This window comes from Vigna unguiculata, chromosome 5, assembly GCF_037176805.1.
Source record: "Vigna unguiculata cultivar grain cowpea cultivar isolate G323 ecotype 2 chromosome 5, ASM3717680v1, whole genome shotgun sequence".
Taxonomy (NCBI): domain Eukaryota; kingdom Viridiplantae; phylum Streptophyta; class Magnoliopsida; order Fabales; family Fabaceae; genus Vigna; species Vigna unguiculata.
In genome coordinates this window covers 26,881,704-26,904,148 of record NC_140796.1, presented here as the reverse complement: position 1 = coordinate 26,904,148, position 22,445 = coordinate 26,881,704, and the positions used below count along the sequence as shown (strand labels likewise).

The following is a 22,445-nucleotide window of genomic DNA, read 5'->3' as shown; positions in this document are numbered from 1 at the left end:
TCATTAGAAAGCTCTAACTGAGAACATACGGAAGAATCAAAATAAACATAGAGCTTGAGTTGGGAGGGACTTACACAGAACGGAAGAATGAGGCTGAGCTTGCTAAGCTATGACGACTCCAAACCCTAGCAGAGGATGACGACAGCTGCTCTAAGAGATGTGTGGGATCTGTTTTACGAAGAGTAGTTACAAGTTAGGGTTTTAGGGTATCTTAGGTCAGAAATTGAATTGGGCCAACCCCATTTAGGCCCAAAAGATTGGGCAGCCTCTACAATAAGATGGGCAGATATAATTAGGCCTTACACTAGAGGTGTGCATTTATGTTGTCTTTTTAATAACTCTAAAATATCTTATACATATTTTCCTACCTTTCTTTTTCTATTTCTTAGGAAATCTTTTTAAATCTCATGTATATAACCATATCACCCACGTAACAATATATCTTTTCAATAAATCCATTTAACAAATAATCATCATTTATAACTCATTTATAGTGCAATAATTACTTTATATATCCTTCAAAATAATCTCTTATCTTTCATATCCTAAAACATCATTTAAATAAAATAAATCTTTTAAATTACTAAACAATTACGTGTCTTATAATAGCTTTCTAAATAAATACTTTTTAAATAATTAGTGGTCACTTAAAAATATTTAACATCTTTTAACAATATCTTATAATATTTAACGACATATATCTAATATATTTTAATTAAATAAATTTTAAACCATTTTGTCTTTTACTTTAAATATTTATTTAATCTCATTTATTTATTTTTATAATTATTATAATTTTTTGATCTCTTATTCTCTTAACAAATAAATTTTTCGTCCTAAAAAATAAATTTTAGAATGAATTTTATACAAAATATTTTGAAACTGTAAAAAATTAAATTAATATTTTAAAACATGAATTTGATCGTATAAAATCATATTATTAGTATTTATATACAAATATTTATACAATTGTATAATTAGTTATTAAATTAAATAATTAATTATTGTAATATATATATATATATATATATATATATATATAATTTATACACAATTTTATTTATTAATTTAATCACTATTAGTAATCATATTATTAATAATAATATTATGAATGAAAAAATAAAAATAACCGAAACTTCCTAAAATTTCTAAATAATATTATAATATTATTTGATAGTTATGTTTGACGGATTTCACTCTTATTCATTTCAATATATATAGTTATCATCCCTAACATTAATATATGCTATAAAACATAACAGAAACATATTCGTATATATTTATATATTTATTATGTACATATAATGGATCATGCTTCTACTAATATACGCCGAAATAGAAGATACATAAATCTGAAACTTTTCCGATTCGTAGCTTAGAATATATATATATCAACATTTCGAAAAATAAAAACAGTCCACAACATTTAATACCCATTAAATCTATTCAATTCTAAAAATAACAAATTAGCAATATTAAATAAACAAAAAAAATATTATTCTGATACCAATCAAAATTTTTTGGTTAAATCATGTATTAATTTTATCTCCTTCAAATATTTAAAGAACTCATTCATATAACTATAGTATAATACTATTAATACTGTGTCAACACTTGACTCATAGAACCCTAAAACTATCACAAATGTTAGGGCTGGGCAAAGTTATTCTAATTGCACTGAACTATAAGTTATCTGTACTATATTATACTAAAAGAATTAAACTATTGTCAATGAAAACTGTACTGTATTATTTTGTTGTTTAGTTTAAAAAAGCTGAACTTCTTGTATTTCAGTGCAATTAATTGTGTGAACTGTGTGTTTTATTCTTCTCTTTTATGGTACCAATCCCATCTCTTTTTCGATCACACTGTACTACGACATAAATATGAGAGTTAGCATAATTTTTTTTCAAAGAGGCCAAAATAAAAAGTTAAAACCACGCATCATTTATCCTTAACTTATTAACCCTACATCCCATTTCGTGTTTTTTTTTTCATAAGATTTTTAAGAAAAATGAAATTTATGTATAAACTAAATTATGTATATGTAAATTAAAAATTAAAATATAATATTACATGGAAAAAAATTGTTTGTGTCAGTATAAGTTGAACAAAAAAAAAATCGAAACTAATTATCTTGAGTTAAAAATGTGATAACATTCTTATAACTTATTGATACTTAATTTCACTACTATTTCTTTTCAAAACTTGATAAAATTTCCATAAATTAATTTACCAAATAGTTAATTTTAATTATTTTAAAAAAACTTTATAGAAATCAATAGTCTCGTAGATGTGGAGAAGTTCAAGCCTATACTTAAAAAAAAAAAAAACACTTCTCACCTTACACTTTGGTTGGTAGATTTTATTTTTCCTCTTTAAGAGATGGATACATGAACTCTGACTAAAAAAAACCATTTTTGAAAGTGACTGATAGTTTTTTTTTGCACAACTTTTTAGTTTAATGTCTCTAAGCTATGCTTAAATGGTTTCATGATAATCCACAAACCACATAATCAAAAACAAGATATTTGGAGATGTATTAATTTTTTGATTTAATTTTTTATAGGAAAATCTATATTTTTAATTAAAGATAAATTTTTCCTATTTACTGTTAACTTAGTTTTATGTCTTTTTTTTTTGTTTACGAGAACCTATATTATGAATGAAGTGGGTAAATACTACCTAGTTTCTTAATTGAGATGCAATGTTTAGTTGAATAAGTTATTTAAGTAACTCAAAAACCGTTCACAATCATTTCGATTCAAAAATATTGTAGTTTGATTCAAAATTAGTGTAGTTCGGTTCAAAAATATGGTATATAGTAGTCAGTTTAATTCATATTGCAAGTACATTTCAGTTCAATGCAGTTAGATATAACAAAATAATATTTAGTTAAATTCAATTCAGGTAAACTATTTTTTAGTTCAAAAATAGAGCAATTGATTCAAAATCAGTGCAATTCGATTCAAAAATAGTGCAATTTAGTTCAAAATTAGTGCAATTCAGTTCAAAATCAGTGCAATTTGGTTCAAAAACGGTTCAAAAACAATGTAGTTAAGTTCAAAAGTAGTGCAGTTTAGTTAAAAAATAGTGTAGTTCAGTTCAAAAATAGTGCAGCTCAGCTCAAATGTAGTGCAGTTCATAAAACAGTTCAGTTCATATTATAGTGCAGTTCAGTTCAATTCAGTTTATTACAAAAAAAATAGTGCAGTTAAGTTCGCCTGAACTAAGGGAGCAATTTGAAATTTGTGTTTTTTCAAGCAGTGTAGTCAGAGAGGTTGGATATATACAATTTTTAGGTTTAAATACGCTTTTGGATTGCCCACACTTTTTAGGCAAGTTTAGATATCTTTGTTTTGGATATATAGTACTTTATATTTTAATAAAATTAAATTGTAGAAGCTAAATATGTACTAAATTATAACAAAAAAAACTTTATAAATTGAAACCTTACTACTAACTAGTATTTATCAAAAAACACGTGTTATTTAAGCTCAAAATATTAACAAATTCAGCTTAAGTTAGCCTAAGAAAACCCCTTCTAAATTTTTTGTTACATTATAGTTTTTTTATAATATATTTAAGTAATTATATTTTCTTATAGAAAAAATCTAGGCATATTAAAATTCATTATTTTAGTATATCAAATTAAAAGATGAGGATATAAAAAATTTGTTTTAGAATACTAAAACAAATTTTATTGAATATCAAATTTAATATGTTGATTATCTAATTTTACCTTCTAAAATTTGATAACAATATACAGCAAACTCCTTCACCCTCTTCTCTATTTGCTCGCTCCAGGGCCTCTTCAAATATTTTCCCTTCTTCTCTCCGTTTTCTACTACTTTTGACGTGGATTATCGTTCTCATCTCTTTTTCTCTTGTGAAGGTAGAGAACACAAAATGGTGATGAAGAGCAAGAGTAAGAACACACAATCCCTGTTCTTTGATATCAGTAGTATGCAATGATTTTAATTGTTTATTTTTTATTATTGTTGTGAACTTTTTGGTTGCAGAGAGTAAGAGTAAGAGGGTTTCGTTGAAGAAGAAGTACAAGGTGATACGGAAGGTGAAAGAGCACAATAGAAAAAAAGCGAAGGAAGCGAAGAAGCATAAGCTGAGTGGGAAAAATAAGGTTGAGAAGGATCCTAGTATTCCCAACAATTGGCCTTTTAAGGAACAGGAACTCAAAGCCCTTGAAGCTTGAAGGATAAAGGCCATTGAGGAATTGGAGCAAAAGAAAGCCGAACGCAAGGAGAGGGTAATTGTTTTACCATTATTGAACTCCCATTTCATGAATTATTTCTATCGTTGGTTGATTATGTTTATTATGATTTTTTATGTTACATGATCAGCTAAATGAATGAATAAATAAAAAATGTCGGTAGAAGTTTTATGTAAACCTCGTTCCTGTAGAAAGTTCTTTATGGACAGGAAGAAAGATATATGATAGAAGATAATGAGGGTGCTTGACTATTGGTATATTAAAATGTTTTTGCATTGTTGTATTAGTGACGATTGACTCTTGCTACGAAGAAAACAGTCCTTTGTAATTTTTGTTTTCCTTGCAGTTAGGAACTTACTATTCATTACTTGTTTCAGACTCGTAGAAGAAAATTGGGTTTGCTAGAGGAGGAATATGACTCTAAGTTGCTAGAGGATTCTAATAAAAATACTAATGATTTTGGTAATGCTGTAATGTCTTTTTAATAACTCTAAAATATCATATACATATTTTCCTACCTTTCTTTTTCTATTTCTTAGGAAATCTTTTTAAATCTCATGTATATAACCATATTCACCCACGTAAGAAATCGTATATCTTTTCAATAAATCCATTTAGCAAATAATCATCATATATAACTCATTTATAGTACAATAATTACTTTATATATCCTTTAAAATAATCTCTTATCTTTCATATTCTAAAACATCATTTAAATAAAATAAATCTTTTAAAATAATAAACCATTACATTTCTTTTAATAACTTTCTAAATAAATACTTTTTAAATAATTAATGGTCACTTAAAAATATTTAACATCTTTTAACAATATCTCATAATATTTAATGACATATATCTAATATCTTTTTAATTAAATAATTTTTAAACCATCACTACAAGATATCAAGTGATTAGAGTCCCAATAAAACCCTCCCAAAATCCAAAATCGGACGCTATCTGATAACACTGTCGTTGACGCGATCAAATTAATACTACTAAACTATAGCAACTTCAATATTGCTAAGATAGTAGTCAAGAAAATAGAAAGGGTAAAGTAACCCTAAGTCGTCTCCCAACGAACACGGAATTGATTTTTAACAAATTAGTTCTTATAAAACTATACAAATGAGTTAGTCAAATAAAATAAAAAATATAGGGTATTACGATAAACAAAGATAGAAATAAAATTTAAAAGATAAAAAGAAATAAAAACAATAGTAAAGAAAATAGATTGATTCCATTGCTTTTTTAAAATAGATTCATCATCGGTTGTCTAAAGATTATTGTTCAATTAATTATTGTTATAATTTACAAATTAATCAATGTAAAGTCTCAATTAATTTGTTGGCGTTCTCACTTTTAACCAAAGTACAATCTCAATTAAAAGTGAGAACTTTTAGATTATCCACAGTAAATTCAACCAAAGTACAGTCTCAATCAAATTTACTATGCCTAATCATGTCTATTCTTTTATCTCCTCACCAAATAAAAAGCTTAATTAATCAAAGTAAAGTCTCGATTAATTTTCGTTAGAGTAGATACCTTTAACCAAAGTAAAGTCTCAATTATTGGTAAAAACTCATTCAATCACATGAAAGTTTCTAAATAAAATCAAAGTAAAGTCTCAATTCAATTTAAAAACCTTTGAACTCAAATGATCAACATGCATATAGATTTAAAATCATTACTTTTTACGTGATTCAAAGATAAAAGACATAGATGAATTAAAACCTCAACAATAATAAAAAGAACAAAGAAATTAATTGATCTAACCTCAGAATCTAATTAAGAAATTACAATGGAATCAACCCAAGAAGTTTAGAATTCCATGGAATACAAAATAAAAAGAAGAATAGAGAGAAGAAAAGAGAGAAAGAAATTAGGTCCCCCTAAGGGTTCCTAAATTCCGAAGTGCTGATCTTGTTTTTCTGCTTCTCCCTTGGTCTCTTTATATAGGAATTGGACTGGGCTTTTCTGTTGCTAAAACCTCTCAAATATCTTCTAAAATAAAGATAAAGATAAATATTCAAAGATATTTTGAGAGATATAGACTATTTAACAAATATAGTTGGTTAATAATTTATGATATAATTAAATAAATTAATTATTTAAAGATATCTTATAAATTATCACCAAATAATATTTGTATTAATTTTCTAAATAGCCAATTTTCAATTTTGTAGTCTAATTTTGCATAGACATCCAAAAATATCAACATTTGCAGTTAAATCCCTCTCCTTTGACCAGTTTTTGACCAGAGTTGAATATTTGACTAGAGTTGACTGTTTGACTAAGTTTGACCAGTTTGACTGTGCAATGACAAGATGACACGTGGCAACCTTCTGGTTGGTCAACTCAATTAGTGGAGGATTGCCACATGGCAGCATCTCAGTGAATGGAGTTTAAGTGGTAGGAGAGGTGAAAATAGATAAAGTTAGGGGTGTAGAAGTAGATATTCTGCAACCCATTTGGAAAAGCGGAGTGTATATGTAATTTAGGGGGTGCAGAAGTGATTTTTAGAACTTGCTAATTTCAGCCTTATTTAACGGTGTTCTGTAACTTCAATCAATTTATTTTCTCACCTTAAATGAGCTTAATCTTAATTTCAGCTGCATCAACAAACGTTAAAATATTCAAAAATAATTTATGCAGCTAAAAATCACTTTTTAAGACATTTTTATCACACAAGCTCAAACAGCCTAATTATTAGAATTATCAATTAAATCACTCTTTAAGCACATAAATTCAATTAAATACCCAGAATTAAACACTGAATGAGGGCAAAAATACGCACTCATCATACCCACACACTTATCCTTTTGCACTCCTGGGCAAAATGGAGTAATTTCAAAACTTGTTCTGAGGTATTTCATTTCACATCAACATTGGATCAAAGGAATGAACCTTACTTGAGACAAATCAATATTCTAGAAATCAAATTACCATTCATAAACACACGGAAAGATTCTATTTTTCACACATGAGTTAATCTTTTGAATTCACAAGACATTCAATTATGAAAGAAAGCACTCAAGTTAAATGTGTATTTTCTCACCGAAATTCGCTCAAGTGTTTGGCTTGTGTTTTCACTCAAAATACTCATGTAAGTAAACACTCATAAAACTTAACAAGACTCTAATATTCACAAACTTTCAAAAAATATGCATTCAAAGATCATGAGGACTTTTCACAAGTTATAATGGGGCCAAGGCAAAGGTAGGAAAAATTTTAGGATTTTTGGGTTTTTGAAATAGTAATGTAGGAAGAATAATGGAGCATAATTTCAAAAACAACTCTTTTTTCGTTTATTACTTTGTTACTCTCTTTTTTTTAGAAAGCAATTATTTCAACACTTTTTCATCAACAATTTGTCCTTTTGCCACTTTTATTAATTTATGGGTGAGGTACTCACCTACACACTTTATTCCTCAACCATTCATGAACACAATCCATTGGCTCCTTCTTTCTTCCTAAGGTAGAATATGGTCTTTTTCTTTTCAAGGTTATGCAATAGGCTTAAAACAAGAAAAAGAGGTTTAAAAGCTCAAAGGGGCTACCAATGGATTAATATCAAGGTGGGCTTATTTGGCCAAGTAGCTAAAAACAAGAAATGCCTCAATCATATCAAATCATGCATATTCACCTAAGATGCAAAACAAAAGAGTCAAGCTAAACATTTGAGTATAAACAAACATGAGCAAGTCACTCAAGAAAAAAAATAGGAATGGCACATGGTGGTCCATCCTTTGCACTAAGGCTGAAGACTCACAAGGTTAAATTCTTTCACAAAAGATTTAATCAAGAAATTCTCAAATTAACTCATTTAGCAAATCATAGAAACAATCCACTCATCAACATGACTTTTATTTTTCTAGAATTATGATCATCCTAATTATTGAATCAAATCCCAAATCCCAAATCCCAAAATCCAATGTCAATATGTTTTATTGAAAGCAGGGAAATATTTTTGGTGGATTTCTTATGAGACATATTGTTTAAAAGTTTCACTTAGTAAAAAGTTAATACTTTCACAATTTTCTCAAAAAGAAATCACAATTTTTTTTAAATGAAACAAACACAAAAAACAAAAAACAAAAAACAAAAAAACAAAAAAACAAAAAACATAAAAAGGAAAATCCTACCTACAGTTTGTCTCCCCCACACTTATTTTAGAAAAAATGCCCTTGATGGACTTATTTTGGGGAGGAAACAAATTTTTTTTTTGATTTCTGGCTCAATTTGGCCAAATGTCAAAATTTATTTTCTTTAATTTTATGGAGTACAAGTCAGCTTGTACCATTTTTTTAATTTTTACTTTTTGAAGTTTATGAAAACTAAAAACAAAAAAACATATTTTTGAAATTTTTTTATATTTTTTATATAAAATCAAAAACAAAAAACAAATATGCATGCAATTTAAATTTTTTATCAACAATGCTTTCAAAGAATTTGAATCTAACCTGTTTTCTTGTTGCAGCAACCTTTCTTCTTTTTCTGCAGCCATGTCAACAAAAATAACCACTGAAAACTTATTTGCATCATTCACATCAACAAACATGATGTGTGGATTGTGTGGCTTCAACTCAACTTGAGCATCATCAAGTGCATTCAGATTGTTAACAGGATCATCAGTAATCCTCATAATCTCACCTTGTGAGCAAAAATCTGCACTTGAAGTAGTTGAATTTGCTGCTTCATCATTAACCAAGTCAGTTGCAATAGTAGATGCTTCAGCTGCATCTTCGAATACTGTTGGCTCTTCAACTGCACTTGGTTCCTCCATTGTATTGTTCTCACAACTTTGCTCTTGAAAATGATCATTTGTACTCATATCCTCATCAACGGGTACAACTTTATATTCACATTGAGCATCATCAACATATCCAGCAGTAGATATGTTTGTGTGAAAACCTTCAATTTCTTCATCAACTTCAGCAACATGCTTAATATGTCCATCAGTAGACATATTACTATGATAATCATTATATCCATCAGTAGATATATCAATGTGATGTGATTCCGCTATTGATTTTTCAGAATGACTCTGCAAGCTTTGTGTGGCAGCATTCATCATCTCTTTATGATCTGTCTGATTCATCTTCATCATTTCAGTCATCATTTTCATCATATCTTCCAAAGTGACCTTTCTCACTGCATCATTCATTAGCTGACTCAAATCTTCAAACATTTGTTCAGCTTTGATGGCCAACTTCAGAAGCACATCTTTGATTTCATGACGAAGTGCATTAAAATCTGGATTTTCAGGAAAGAAGGGTGGTATTAATAGTTACAAGTAATTCTATGAAGTTGTTCTTACTTGCATCCCTCAACATATCAGACAATATTTGCTTATTTTCATACCACTTGCTCAATATTTCTGCATCTTTGATCAACTCGCAACCTTTCATCCATGGACTCTAATTTCTCTATAACTTCACCCATTAATATCATAACTTCCCTGTAGGATGGTCCATTGGTTGCTTCAACTTGCTGTGGTGGTACATATTGTTGTTGAAAACTATTTGGAACATATGGTTGCTGAGGTGGACACTCAGAATATGGTTGTTGCTCATATCCCAAAAAAGATGATCTAGGATATAGATCATTAAATTGTCGTAAAGTTAACCCACTTATATCAGGTGTAGAAGTAGGTGTGACAATTTGTTGCTGAAAATCACGTGGTTGCTGTGGATAGTAATCATAGTTCACTTGAAAATCACACTGTTGATTATTTTCATATGAAAAATTATTTTGCATTTTTGAAAGAGGTTTTCTGAAAAGAAATAAGTTGAAAGCTTGTTGAGTAGACTTCCAGGAAAGAGAGGTGCGTCTCAATGGACAACTTAAGTACCTTATCTTTCCCTAGTCAAAGTTTTTCCCAACTAGTTTCACAAATTTCCCAACAAAATTCCTCAAAAAAAAATTATGCTTACAAAAAAAAATAAAGTAACTAAAGAAAATATATGTTAGAACAAAAATTGAGAAAAGAAAATGTTAGTGATAAACAAAAAAATAAAATAAAAATAAAAATAAAAGTAAAAATCAAAAATAAAATCAAAAGAATAAAACAAAAATAAGAACTAAAATGATAAAAATTCTAACCGTGTTCCCCGACAACGGCGCCAAATTTGATAACACTGTCGTTGATGCGATCAAATTAATGCTACTTATCTATAACAACTTCAGTATTGTTAAGAAAGTAGTCAAGAAAATAGAAAGGGTAAAGTAACCCTAAGTCGTCTCCCAACGAACACGAAATTGATTTTAACAAATTAGTTCTTATAAAACTATACAAATGAGTTAGTCAAATAAAATAAAAAATATAGGGGATTAAGATAAACAAAGATAGAAATAAAATTTAAAAGATAAAAAAAATAAAAACAATAGTAAAGAAAATAGATTGATTCCATTGCTTTTTCAAAATAGATTCATCATCGGTTATCTAAAGATTATTGCTCAATTAATTATTGTTGTAGATTTACAAATTAATCAATGTAAAGTTGGCGTTCTCACTTTTAACCAAAGTACAGTCTCAATTAAAAGTGAGAACTTTTAGATTATCCACAGTAAATTCAACCAAAGTACAGTCTCAATCAAATTTACTATGCCTAATCATGTCTAGTCTTTTATCTCCTCACCAAATAAAAAGCTTAATTAATCAAAGTAAAGTCTCGATTAATTTTCGTTAGAGTAGATACCTTTAACCAAAGTAAAGTCTCAATTATTGGTAAAAACTCATTCAATCACATGAAAGTTTCTAAATAAAATCAAAGTAAAGTCTCAATTCAATTTAAAAACCCTTGAACTCATATGATCAACATGCATATAGATTTAAAATCATTACTTTTTACGTGATTCAAAGATAAAAGACATAGATGAATTAAACAATAATAAAAAGAACGAAAAAATTAATTGATCTAACCTCAGAATCCAATTAAGAAATTACAATGGAATCAACCCAAGAAATTTAGAACTCCATGGAATACAAAATAAAAAGAAGAATAGAGAGAAGAAAAGAGAGGAAGAAATTAGGTCCCCCTAAGGGTTCCTAAATTCCGAAGTGTCGAGCTTGTTTTTCTGCTTCTCCCTTGGTCTTTTTTTATAGTAATTGGACTGGGCTTTTCTGTTGCTAAAACCTCTCAAATATCTTCTAAAATAAAGATAAAGATAAATATTCAAAGATATTTGGAGAGATATAGACTATTTAACAAATATAGTTGGTTAATAATTTATGATATAATTAAATAAATTAATTATTTAAAGATATCTTATAAATTATCACCAAATAATATTTGTATTAATTTTCTAAATAGCCAATTTTCAATTCTGTAGTCCAATTTTGCATAGACATCCAAAAATATCAACATTTGCAGTTAAATCCCTCTCCTTTGACCAGTTTTTGGCCAGAGTTGAATATTTGACTAGAGTTGACTGTTTGACCAAGTTTGACCAGTTTGACTAAGCAATGACAGGATGACACGTGGCAGCCTTCTGGTTGGTCAACTCAATTAGTGGAGGATTGCCACATGGCAGCATCACAGTGAATGGAGTTTAAGTGGTAGGAGAGGTGAAAATAGATAAAGTTAGGGGTGTAGAAGTAGATATTCTGCAACCCATTTGGAAAAGGGGAGTGTATATGTAATTTAGGGGGTGCAAAAATGATTTTTAGAACTTGCTAATTTCAGCCTTATTTAACGGTGTTCTGTAACTTCAATCAATTTATTTTCTCACATTAAATGAGCTTAATCTTAATTTCAGCTGTATCAACAAACGTTAAAATATTCAAAAATAATTTATGCATCTAAAAATCACTTTTTAAGATATTTTTATCACACAAGCTCAAACAGCCTAATTATCAGAATTATCAATTAAATCACTCTTTTAGCACATAAATTCAATTAAATACCCAGAATTAAACACTGAATGAGGGCAAAAATACGCACTTATCACTATCCAAAATTTGCGTGCGAATAAGAGCGGACTCAAAAAAGAGACGGCCTATCCCATTGAAAAGTGACTTTCATTTTTTAACACATTTACCTATGTTGCCAGTAGCGTGGGTCTGGCCCTCACTTCCAATTTAATATTTAAATGTTTGTGTTGTCAATAGCGTGAGTTCTAACCTTTTTTTAAAATAATTTATTTGAACTTAGGTTGGACCCTCTCTTATTAAATTTATAATCATTCTAAATACAAATTAACAATAATAGAATCTCAAGTCATTTAAACATAAATTAATATCCAACCAAATTATATTTTCATTTATAATTAAGATATATATTTAGGAAGTGCAATTCCAAGTTATAAACTAAAATATACTAGCAACATAGGAACCAAAAATAGAGCAATTGATTCAAAATCAATGCAATTCGGTTCAAAATTAGTGTAGTTCATAAAATAGTTCAGTTCATATTATAGTGCAGTTCAGTTCAATTCAGTTTATTAGAAAAAAAAACAGTGCAGTTTAGTTCGCCTTAACTGAGGGAGCAATTTGAAATTTGTGTTTTTTCAAGCAGTGTAGTCAGAGAGGTTGGATATATACAATTTTTAGGTTTAAATACGCTTTTGGATTGCCCACACTTTTTACGCTAGTTTAGATATCTTAGTTTTGGATATATATTACTTTATATTTTAATAAAATTAAATTGTAGAAGCTAAATATGTACTAAACTATAACAATAAAAACTTTATAAATTGAAACCTTACTACTAACTAGTATTTATCAAAAAACACGTGTTATTTAATCTCAAAATATTAACAAATTCAACTTAAGTTAGCCTAAGAAAACCCCTCCTAAATTTTTTGTTACATTATAATTTTTTTATAATATATTTAAGTAATTATATTTTCTTATAAAAAAAATCTAGGCATATTAAAATTCATTATTTTAGTATATCCAATTAAAAGATGAGGATATAAAAAATTTGTTTTAGAATACTAAAACAAATTTTATTGAATATCAAATTTAATATGTTGATTATCTAATTTTACCTTCTAAAATTTGATAACAATATACAACAAACTCCTTCACCCTCTTCTCTATTTGCTCGCTCTAGGGCCTCTTCAAATCTTTTCCCTTCTTTTCTTCGTTTTCTGCTACTTTTGACGTGGATTATCGTTCTCATCTCTTTTTCTCTTGTGAAGGTAGAGAACACAAAATGGTGATGAAGAGCAAGAGTAAGAAAACCCAATCCCTGTTCTTTGATATCAGTAGTGTGCAATGATTTTAATTGTTTATTTTTTTTATTATTGTTGTGAACTTTTTGGGTTGCAGAGATTAAGAGTAAAAGGGTTTCGTTGAAGAAGAAGTACAAGGTGGTACGGAAGGTGAAAGAGCACAACAGAAAAAAAGCGAAGGAAGCGAAGAAGCTTAGGCTGAGTGGGAAAAATAAGGTTGAGAAGGATCCTGGTATTCCCAACAATTGGCCTTTTAAGGAACATGAACTCAAAGTCCTTGAAACTCGAAGGACGAAGGCCATTGAGGAATTAGAGCAAAAGAAAGTCGAACGCAAGGAGAGGGTAATTGTTTTATCATTATTCAACTCCCATTTCGTGAATTATTTCTATCGTTGGTTGATTATGTTTATTATGATTTGTTATGTTACATGATCAGCTAAATGAATGAATAAATAAAAAATGTCGGTAGAAGTTTTATGTAAACCTTGTTCCTGTAGAAAGTTCATCATGGACAGGAAGAAAGATATATGATAGAAGATAATGAGGGTGCTTGACTATTGGTATATTGAAATGTTTTTGTATTATTGTATTAGTGAAGATTGACTCTTGCTACGAAGAAAATAGTCCTTTGTGATTTCTGTTTTCCTTGCAGTTAGGAACTTACTATTCATTACTTGTTTCAGGCTCGTAGAAGAAAATTGGGCTTGCTAGAGGAGGAATATGACTCTAAGTTGGTAGAGGATTCTAATAAAAATACTAATGATATTGGTAATGTTGTTGTCGCAACCTAAATTGCGACGGGATGACGAACTAAAAAGGAAAGGATTTGGAAAAAGAGATTAGAAGTCGCCACCATAGTTTATTCTGGAAAACTATGGAAAACCATAAGAATAAAATAAAGTCTACGAAAACCAAATTAGGGTTCGAGAGTCGGTTGCGCGTAGGGAAGGTATTAGCACCCTACAACGCCCACCCAAAGGCGGTATCTTTAATTAAATTTGCAAAAGAGATGTGTTTATTTAAATATTTATTTTTCCCATAAATAAGAAAATATTGAACAAAATTATTTTTTAAGTGAAAGGGACCCCCGACAAGGGTTAAAACCTTGGTCCTACATATTCTCGTTAAAAATGAGAAATCAGGGCTACGTAATTGTTTATAAAACTATTTGAAAATGATTTGGAAAACCTTTTTATTTTTGGAAAGTGAACCCGACAAGGACTTGCCCTGCTCCTACGTATCTCCATTTACAATGGAGAATCAAGGATCACGTAGTTCTTGATAAAACTTGATTAAAATATTTAATTCTTAAAGTTGTCTTTTGACATTTTTGAAAATAAGTGCCATGCGACGCGTGCGGCCAGGTTGACACCAAAATATTTCTATGATTTTTATAATTTGAAAAGGAGTGTCGTGCGACGCGAGCGGTCGAGTAGACACCAAAATCATTTTAATAATTTTGTATTTGAAAGAGGAGTGTCGTGCGCAAGCGGTCGATTAGACACCAAAATCATTTTAATAATTTTGTATTTTAAAAAAGAGTGTCGTGCGACGCGGACGGTCGATTAAACACCAAAATTATTTTTTTATAATTGTTGTATTTTAAAAAGAAGTGTCGTGCGACGCGAGCGGTCGATTAGACACTAAAACTATTTTTATAATTCTTGTTTTTGAAAAGAAGTATCGTGCGACGCGAACGGTCGATTAGACACTAAAAGAATAAATAAATAAAATAATTTTAAATTTTATTTATTCTTATTTTTATTAATTTTGAAAATTATTTTAATTTTTATTTCAATTTAAAATATTTTTTATTATTTTTTAAATGATATGATTGAGATGTGATATTTAATAAAATAAAAAGGTAAAATTGGAAATAGAAAATGAAAGTGCATAAGTAAATATGTGGGTGCAATGAGAAAAACTCCACACATAGGAATCAGGTGCACATAGAAGAAATACATGGTGCATAAAGTAAACACATCCTAGCCTAAAAAAGGAAATTAAAGAGTGGGGTGTGTGCTTAGTGAAAACGCGGGTACATAAGGTGAAATAAAACTAAATGTACCGGGTGTGGGGTTATTACATTTTGGAGTGCATGAAGTAAAGAAAATAAAAACAAATGGTCCAATTATAAAACATATTTGCATAGGTGTGTGAATTAAGTTATGGGGGTGCACGAAGAATTAAAGAATCTGCCCAATACCCTAAACCTAAATCAAATTATTCTTCCAAAAAGCACATCACCTAAAATTCTTCTTCCCCAACTTCATCTTCTACCTCACGTTGCACCAACCATAGACGTTACTCACCGCCAAGTCATCGGCGACGCGGCCAACAACAGCGCCGGCCTCCATCATGGTTCTTCCAGTGACGGCAGCTTCGCCTCTCTCAAATACGTGGAGCACCACATCATGGCCTCCATGTTTGTGTCTCTCCTCCGCCTAGTTAACATCGTGCTACTCCGATGTTATCAAGCCATTATCGTAGACATCCACCATCAGAACGTGCCGCCAAAGACCATCAACTCCACAACACCACACATCACCATGACCCTTTTTCTCTCTATTCAAACCTCTTCCTTTCCGGTCCAATTTCAGTTTTGATTGTGGTTTATTAACTTCAAAGTTGGAGATGAAAATAATATTACCAAAATAAACGAAACTGAGCAAAAATTGTGTAACCTGCTATGCGCAAATCTTTTTTGTTCCCTTGTGTTTGTTCTTTAATTATCGTTGCCGCTGAATTGTTTGATTTACACCTTTGAATCTTTTTTCTGGGTTATGGCTCTCAATTGAATTGAACTGGAGATGAGTAAATTAATGTTGATATGAGGATGAACTTTTTTGGACGAAAATTGTGAGAAGATCATATTATAGTGAATCTTCTCCTTTTCTCCCCTCAAAATGGCATTTCCTCCCTCTATATTAACGTGTTCTTTAAAAACTGATGGAAGTTACTACTATCAAAACATCAATTGTTCCCTCCCATTAATCAAAACCGTTTTCCCCCTTTTTTAATTTTTAAATTTCAATTAATTAAATAAAGAAAACGTAAAAACAAATGAATTTATTTTAATTCAATCTTTAATTTGAAAACAAAATCTCTTTTTTTATTATTATTTAAAAATAAAATATAAAATAATAAAATAATAAAATAAAATAAAAATTTAAAGAAAAACTTTTTAATCAATTTTATTATCTTTTAAGACAATTTATTACCACTTATTATTTTTAGATATTTTGGAAATAATTTTTTAATAACCTGGACGAATTTAGGTGGTGCCAGCTGCAAAGACCTGAGGTGTGCATTTTTGTTGTCTTTCTAATAACTCTCAAATATCATATACATATTTTCCTACCTTTCTTTTTCTATTTCTTAGGAAATCTTTTTAAATCTCATGTATATAACCATATTCACCCACGTAACAATATATCTTTTCAATAAATTCATTTAACAAATAATCATGATTTATAACTCATTTATAGTGCAATAATTACTTTATATATCCTTCAAAATAATCTCTTATCTTTCATATTCTAAAACATCATTTAAAATAAAATAAATCTTTTAAAATAATAAACCATTACGTTTCTTATAATAACTTTCTAAATAAATACTTTTTAAATAATTAATGGTTACTTAAAAATATTTAACATCTTTTAAAAGTATCTCATAATATTTAGCGACATATATCTAATATATTTTTAATTAAATAAATTTTAAACCATTTTGTCTTTTACTTTAAATATTTATTTAATCTCATATATATATATATATATATATATATATATAATTTATACATAATTTTATTTATTAATTTAATCACCATTAGTAATCATATTATTAATAATAATATTATGAATGAAAAAATAAAAATAATCGAAACTTCCTAAAATTTCCAAATAATATTATAATATTATTTGATAGTTACATTTGACGGATTTCACTCTCAGTCATTTCAGTATATATAGTTATCATCCCTAACCTTAAATATATGCTATAAAACATTAAAAAAACATATTCATATATATATTTATATATTTATTATGTACATATAATGGATCATGCTTCTACTAATATACGTCGAAATAGAAGATACATAAATCTGAAACTTTTCCGATTCACAGCTTAGAATATATATTTATCAACATTTCGAAAAATAAAAACAGTCCACAGCATTTAATACCCATTAAATCTATTCAATTCTAAAAATAATAACAAATCAGCAACATTAAATAAACAAAAAAAAATATTATTCTGATACCAATCGTAATTTTTTGGGTAAATCATGTATTAGTTTTATCTCCTTCAAATATTTGAAGAACTCATTCATATAACTACAGTATAATAATATTAATACTGTGTCAACACTTGACTCATAAAACCCTAAAACTATCACAAATGTTACAATTCCATGTCAACCTCTGAAAAATAACACCTCATTCGTATCACATGTTGAACCCATACCACTAGTCATTGCCACCCCATGAGTATAACGCCTCATCTCATATCAATACCATGTCCCATTAATTCCAACTCACTCATTAACTTCACATGCCAAGCTTCCACGATATCCATCATTCCATTCATGAATTATGTGACACATACATGGCAATCCATTATATATATATATATATATATATATATATATATATATATATCTCAACATATCAAGCATACCCAAACAATTACAAATCATCCAAGGACAACCAAGCAATCAAACCACACACTGTCTCGCCCAGTCCCTCGCTCAGGCTGAAGGGTCTCGCTCAGGCAAGCCCCCTTCCCCTAGCCGAGGGATCGAAAAGGAAACAGGAACCAACGCGGGATCTCGCTTAGGCGAGACCCCTCTCGCTTGGGCGAGTGGTTCGCTCGCTCAAAATAATGAGTTGGTCGCTTGGGCGACCTTTCGCGAAAAAGGATTTGGGGGAGCCTCCGCCAAACTCACTTAGGCGAGTCCGACTCGCCTGGGCGAGATTATCAGTTCTCGCCTTGGTCTCACCTGCAGCAGATGTATCTTTCAACCCCAGCCAATTACACAGAGCATTTCACGTCCCAAGAACAATGATTAACCCATACAAACAATTCGTAAGCTCAAGAGCAGGCATAAAAACACAACTCAAACTCGAACCCTAATTTCCTGTACCTGGAAACGTTAGCTAAGGCTTTGATACTCGAACAGTGAGGGACAATAGCTCACGGGACAGTTTTGCGAGCTGAAAAATAGTGGTACAAGTTCCAAAAACGAGCTCATTAGAAAGCTCTAACTGAGAACATACGGAAGAATCAAAATGAACATAGAGCTTGAGTTGGGAGGGACTTACGCGGAACGGAAGAATGAGGCTGAGCTTGCTAAGCTATGACGACTCCAAACCCTAGCAAAGGATGACGGCAGCTGCTCTAAGAGATGTGTGGGATCTGTTTTACGAAGGCTAGTTACAAGTTAGGCTTTTGGGGTATCTTAGGTCAGAAATTGAATTGGGCCAACCCCATTTAGGCCCAAAAGATTAGGCAACCTCTACAATAAGATAGGCAGAAATAATTGGGCCTTACATTCCCTCCAACAACAAAAATTTTCGACCTCGAAAATGAAAGCTTACCAGGCAAAAAGATGTGGGTGTGATTTCCTCATATCCTCCTCCAACTCCCAAATCGAGTCACTCGTTCTCTAATCCCAGATGAATGTAACCAGGCGGACTTCCTTTCCTCGGCGTTCCTCAACTTTGCTATCCTCTAGAGCGACGGGTGGTACTTCCACTATGAGGTCTTCCCTGATCTGTATATCTTCGGCTTCCAACACATGCGCTGGGTCAAACATGTACTTCCTCAACTGTGAGACATGAAACACTAGATGTAGGTTCGCCAACTGCGGGGGTAAGGCTATCTTGTAAGCCACCGGCCCAATCCTCCTTGTGATCTGATAGGGGCCAAGGAACTTGGGCGAAAGCTTCCTTGAGCGGAGAGCCCTTCCCACGCCTATGGTTCGGGTCACCCTCAGGAATACATGATCACCAGTTGCGAACTCCAGAGGTCTCCTCCTACGGTCTACATAGGCCTTCTGCCTACTTTGAGAAGCCTGCATCCTGTTCCTCACTGTTCTCACTATCTTAGTGGTCAGCTATAACAATTCTGGTCCAACCAACACCGCTTCCCCATCCTGATACCAACAGAGAGGAGTCCTACACCTCCTGCCATAAAGAGCCTCGTATGGCGCCATGCCGATGCTCGCATGGAAACTGTTGTTGTAGGTGACCTCTATCAAAGGTAATACCTAATCCCAAGCACCCAGATGATCCAATATGCAAGTCCTCAACAAATCCTCTAATGACTGAATCGTCCTCTCAGACTGGCCATCGGTTTGAGGGTGATAAGCTGAGCTCATAGTCAACTTGGTCCGCAAAGCCTCTTGTAAGGTTTTCCAGAACCGAGATTTAAACCTTGATTCTCTGTCAGAAACTATGCTCGAAGGTACTCCATGAACCTCACGATCTCCTTAATGTACAACTGGGCTAACTTGGCCATAGACATCCTCAAGTTCATCGCCAAAAAGTGGGCACTCTTGGTCAACCGGTCCACTATCACCCAGATAGTGTCATGTCCTCTAAAAGTCTATGGCAAATGGGTTACAAAATCCATGGAGATGTTGTCCCATTTCCACACTAGTATTTCTAAGGGTTGTAGGTTCCCACCGGGCCTTTGTAAAAACAGAGTTTGGAGTCGCTACCATAGTTATTATAGGAAACTATGGAAAACCGTAAAAAAGAGCAAGGTCTGCGAAAAACTAGATTAAATGTGAAAAAGTTATGTGGTTTTTTCTAAATATTTATTTTTCCCAAAAAATGTTAATAAAAGAATGTACAAAAAAAACAACAAAATTATTTTTTTGATTTTTTGGGCCCGACGAGGATTAATCCTCGCTCCTACGTATCTCATTGTGAATGGAGAATTAGGGTTACGTAGTTCTTTTATGAAAAACTAATTGGATAAATATTTGAAGAATGATTTAATTTTTTTAATAATTTTGAAAACCTTTTCATTTAAATTTTTAGTATTATTTTAATATTGATGTCACACGACGCGAGCGGCCGAACAGACACTGAAAATAAATTCTTTTTTTTAATCTTTGACTTTTTATCTTTTTAATCTTTTATAATTTTTTCACTACGACGTGAGCAACCAGATAGATATTAAAAAGTAAACAAAGAAAACTATTTTTTATTCTTAGATTGATATATAATTTTTTAGAGAAAAAAAACGAAAGTCTAAAATGAGTGTCATGCAACGCGAGCAGTCAAGCAGACACAAAAGAAATAGGAAATATTTTTTTTAATGATTTAAACAAAATAATGAACATAAAAAAAATAAATTAAAAGAAAAAACTAACAATGACGTACCTTCTGCCTTTTCTTTTTTCTTGCCTCCTTTTATAATATTTTTGTGTTTTTTTTAAGAGAGATAAAATGAGATGGGTCTGTGTGGGTGGTAATGAGAGAGAAAAAGAGAGTATAGAGAATCTTTTTTTTTTACCTCTTTCAATATGTTTTTTAGAGAGATGAAAGAAGAGGTGTGTATGTGGGAGTGGTGATGGGAAAGAATTAGAGAAGTGTAGAGAATTTTTTCTTTCGGTCATGACAGAGTGCGTATTTATACTCGCACCTTGCAATATCAATACAATCTCAGCCTTAATTGTAATGAAGAATATAAGGAAGAAATTGGTTATGATAACAACACATTATGGAAATCAAATCATAGTAAATCAGAGCACAAAATCAATCCCAAATTAGTAATATTGATTCTAACCATTAACAAATCAGAGCACAAAATCAATCTCAATTAGTAATATTGATTATAACCATTTGAAGAAATATTTCTTTTAATTATTAGAATATTACTAATTTCTCTTCCAGGAACAAAGGTAGAAAGCAGGTTGAGTTGTTTGGCTCATGAGAAGGAATGCGATAATTAATAACAAATTGGTCTCTTCCCTCTTTATTCCTTTTTTTTTCTTTTTTTTTCATTTCTCTTTTTTTTCTTTTTTTTTTCTAAAATTAAAGTTTGAAAATCTTTGAAGAAAATAATGTTTCACAGTTTTTTTATTTTTTTAAATTTTTTTGAAAATAAATTTATTTACCCGGACGAAATTGGGTGTTGACAAGTAACCCTCCATGCGTGGGCAAGCGCTCCTTAGGTGTGGGCCCCCACATATGTAACACTACACTCGACCCTACTGGGGAGGAAGACCCCTAGACCCTTGAGGCGGATGGGGAGGTTTGTCATATGGTCTCCTCCGCTCGTTGTGTCTAGGCTTGGACCTAGATGGTCCACCAATCCTCTAAGGCTGCTAGGGCTGCTGACCCTCTACCTCATTCTTCATCTTCTCCATCACCCTAGCCTTCTCCACCAAAGCGGCAAAATCCTTAATGGATAAGGGTGCTACCATCAAGCCAATATCTCCCCTGAGGTCGTTCTCGAATTTCTGGCATCTCCACTCCTCATCGAGCGGCAAGGTATAAAAGCGGCTAAGGTGCTTGAACTTCTCAGCATAGTTGGTCACCGTCTTCCCTCCCTGGGTCAGTTGGAGGAATTCCACCTCCTTGGCATATCGAATGCTGTCTGGGAAATATTCTGAGAGGAATTTCCCCCTAAAGGCCTCCCACGTCACCGACTCGCCTCTCTCCTCCATGATGGATTTGGTAGTGGTCCACCAGTACTTAACCTCTCCGGTGAGCATGTATACTGTGAAAGCTAACCTGTTCTCCCCTGGGCATGTTTTTGCATCAAAGATCCTCTCCAGATCCTTCAGCCACTGGTCTGCTGCATCAGGTCTCGTCTTCCCGTTGAACTTCACGGGATGGTGTTTCAGGAAGTCTTCTAGACTCCACTCCCTGACTCGTGGTCGTGGCTCCGGGCCAAACACAGGGGCAGTCGCCCTGTTCTTTTCCAGCTGGCGGAGGGCCTCCATATGCTGCCTATGTGCATCCTTGGCAGCCACACGTGCAGCCTCCATCTGTTGCATCACTGCCTGCTGTTGCTC

General features: G+C 31.3%; 1 protein-coding gene across 1 annotated transcript; it reads right to left on the bottom strand.

The window, feature by feature from the left end:
• Positions 1-21,752: 21,752 nt before the first annotated feature.
• Positions 21,753-22,427, bottom strand: LOC146886307 (uncharacterized). The gene has a single exon (XM_085673384.1). The coding sequence runs from the start codon at positions 22,425-22,427 to the stop codon at positions 21,753-21,755; it is 675 nt and encodes a 224-aa protein (XP_085529510.1).
• Positions 22,428-22,445: the final 18 nt, after the last annotated feature.

What these genes read in the sequence shown, in the direction of transcription:
- LOC146886307 (XM_085673384.1), bottom strand. Translation starts at nt 22,427, where the DNA reads ATGCAACAGATGGAGGCTGCACGTGTGGCTGCCAAGGATGCACATAGG.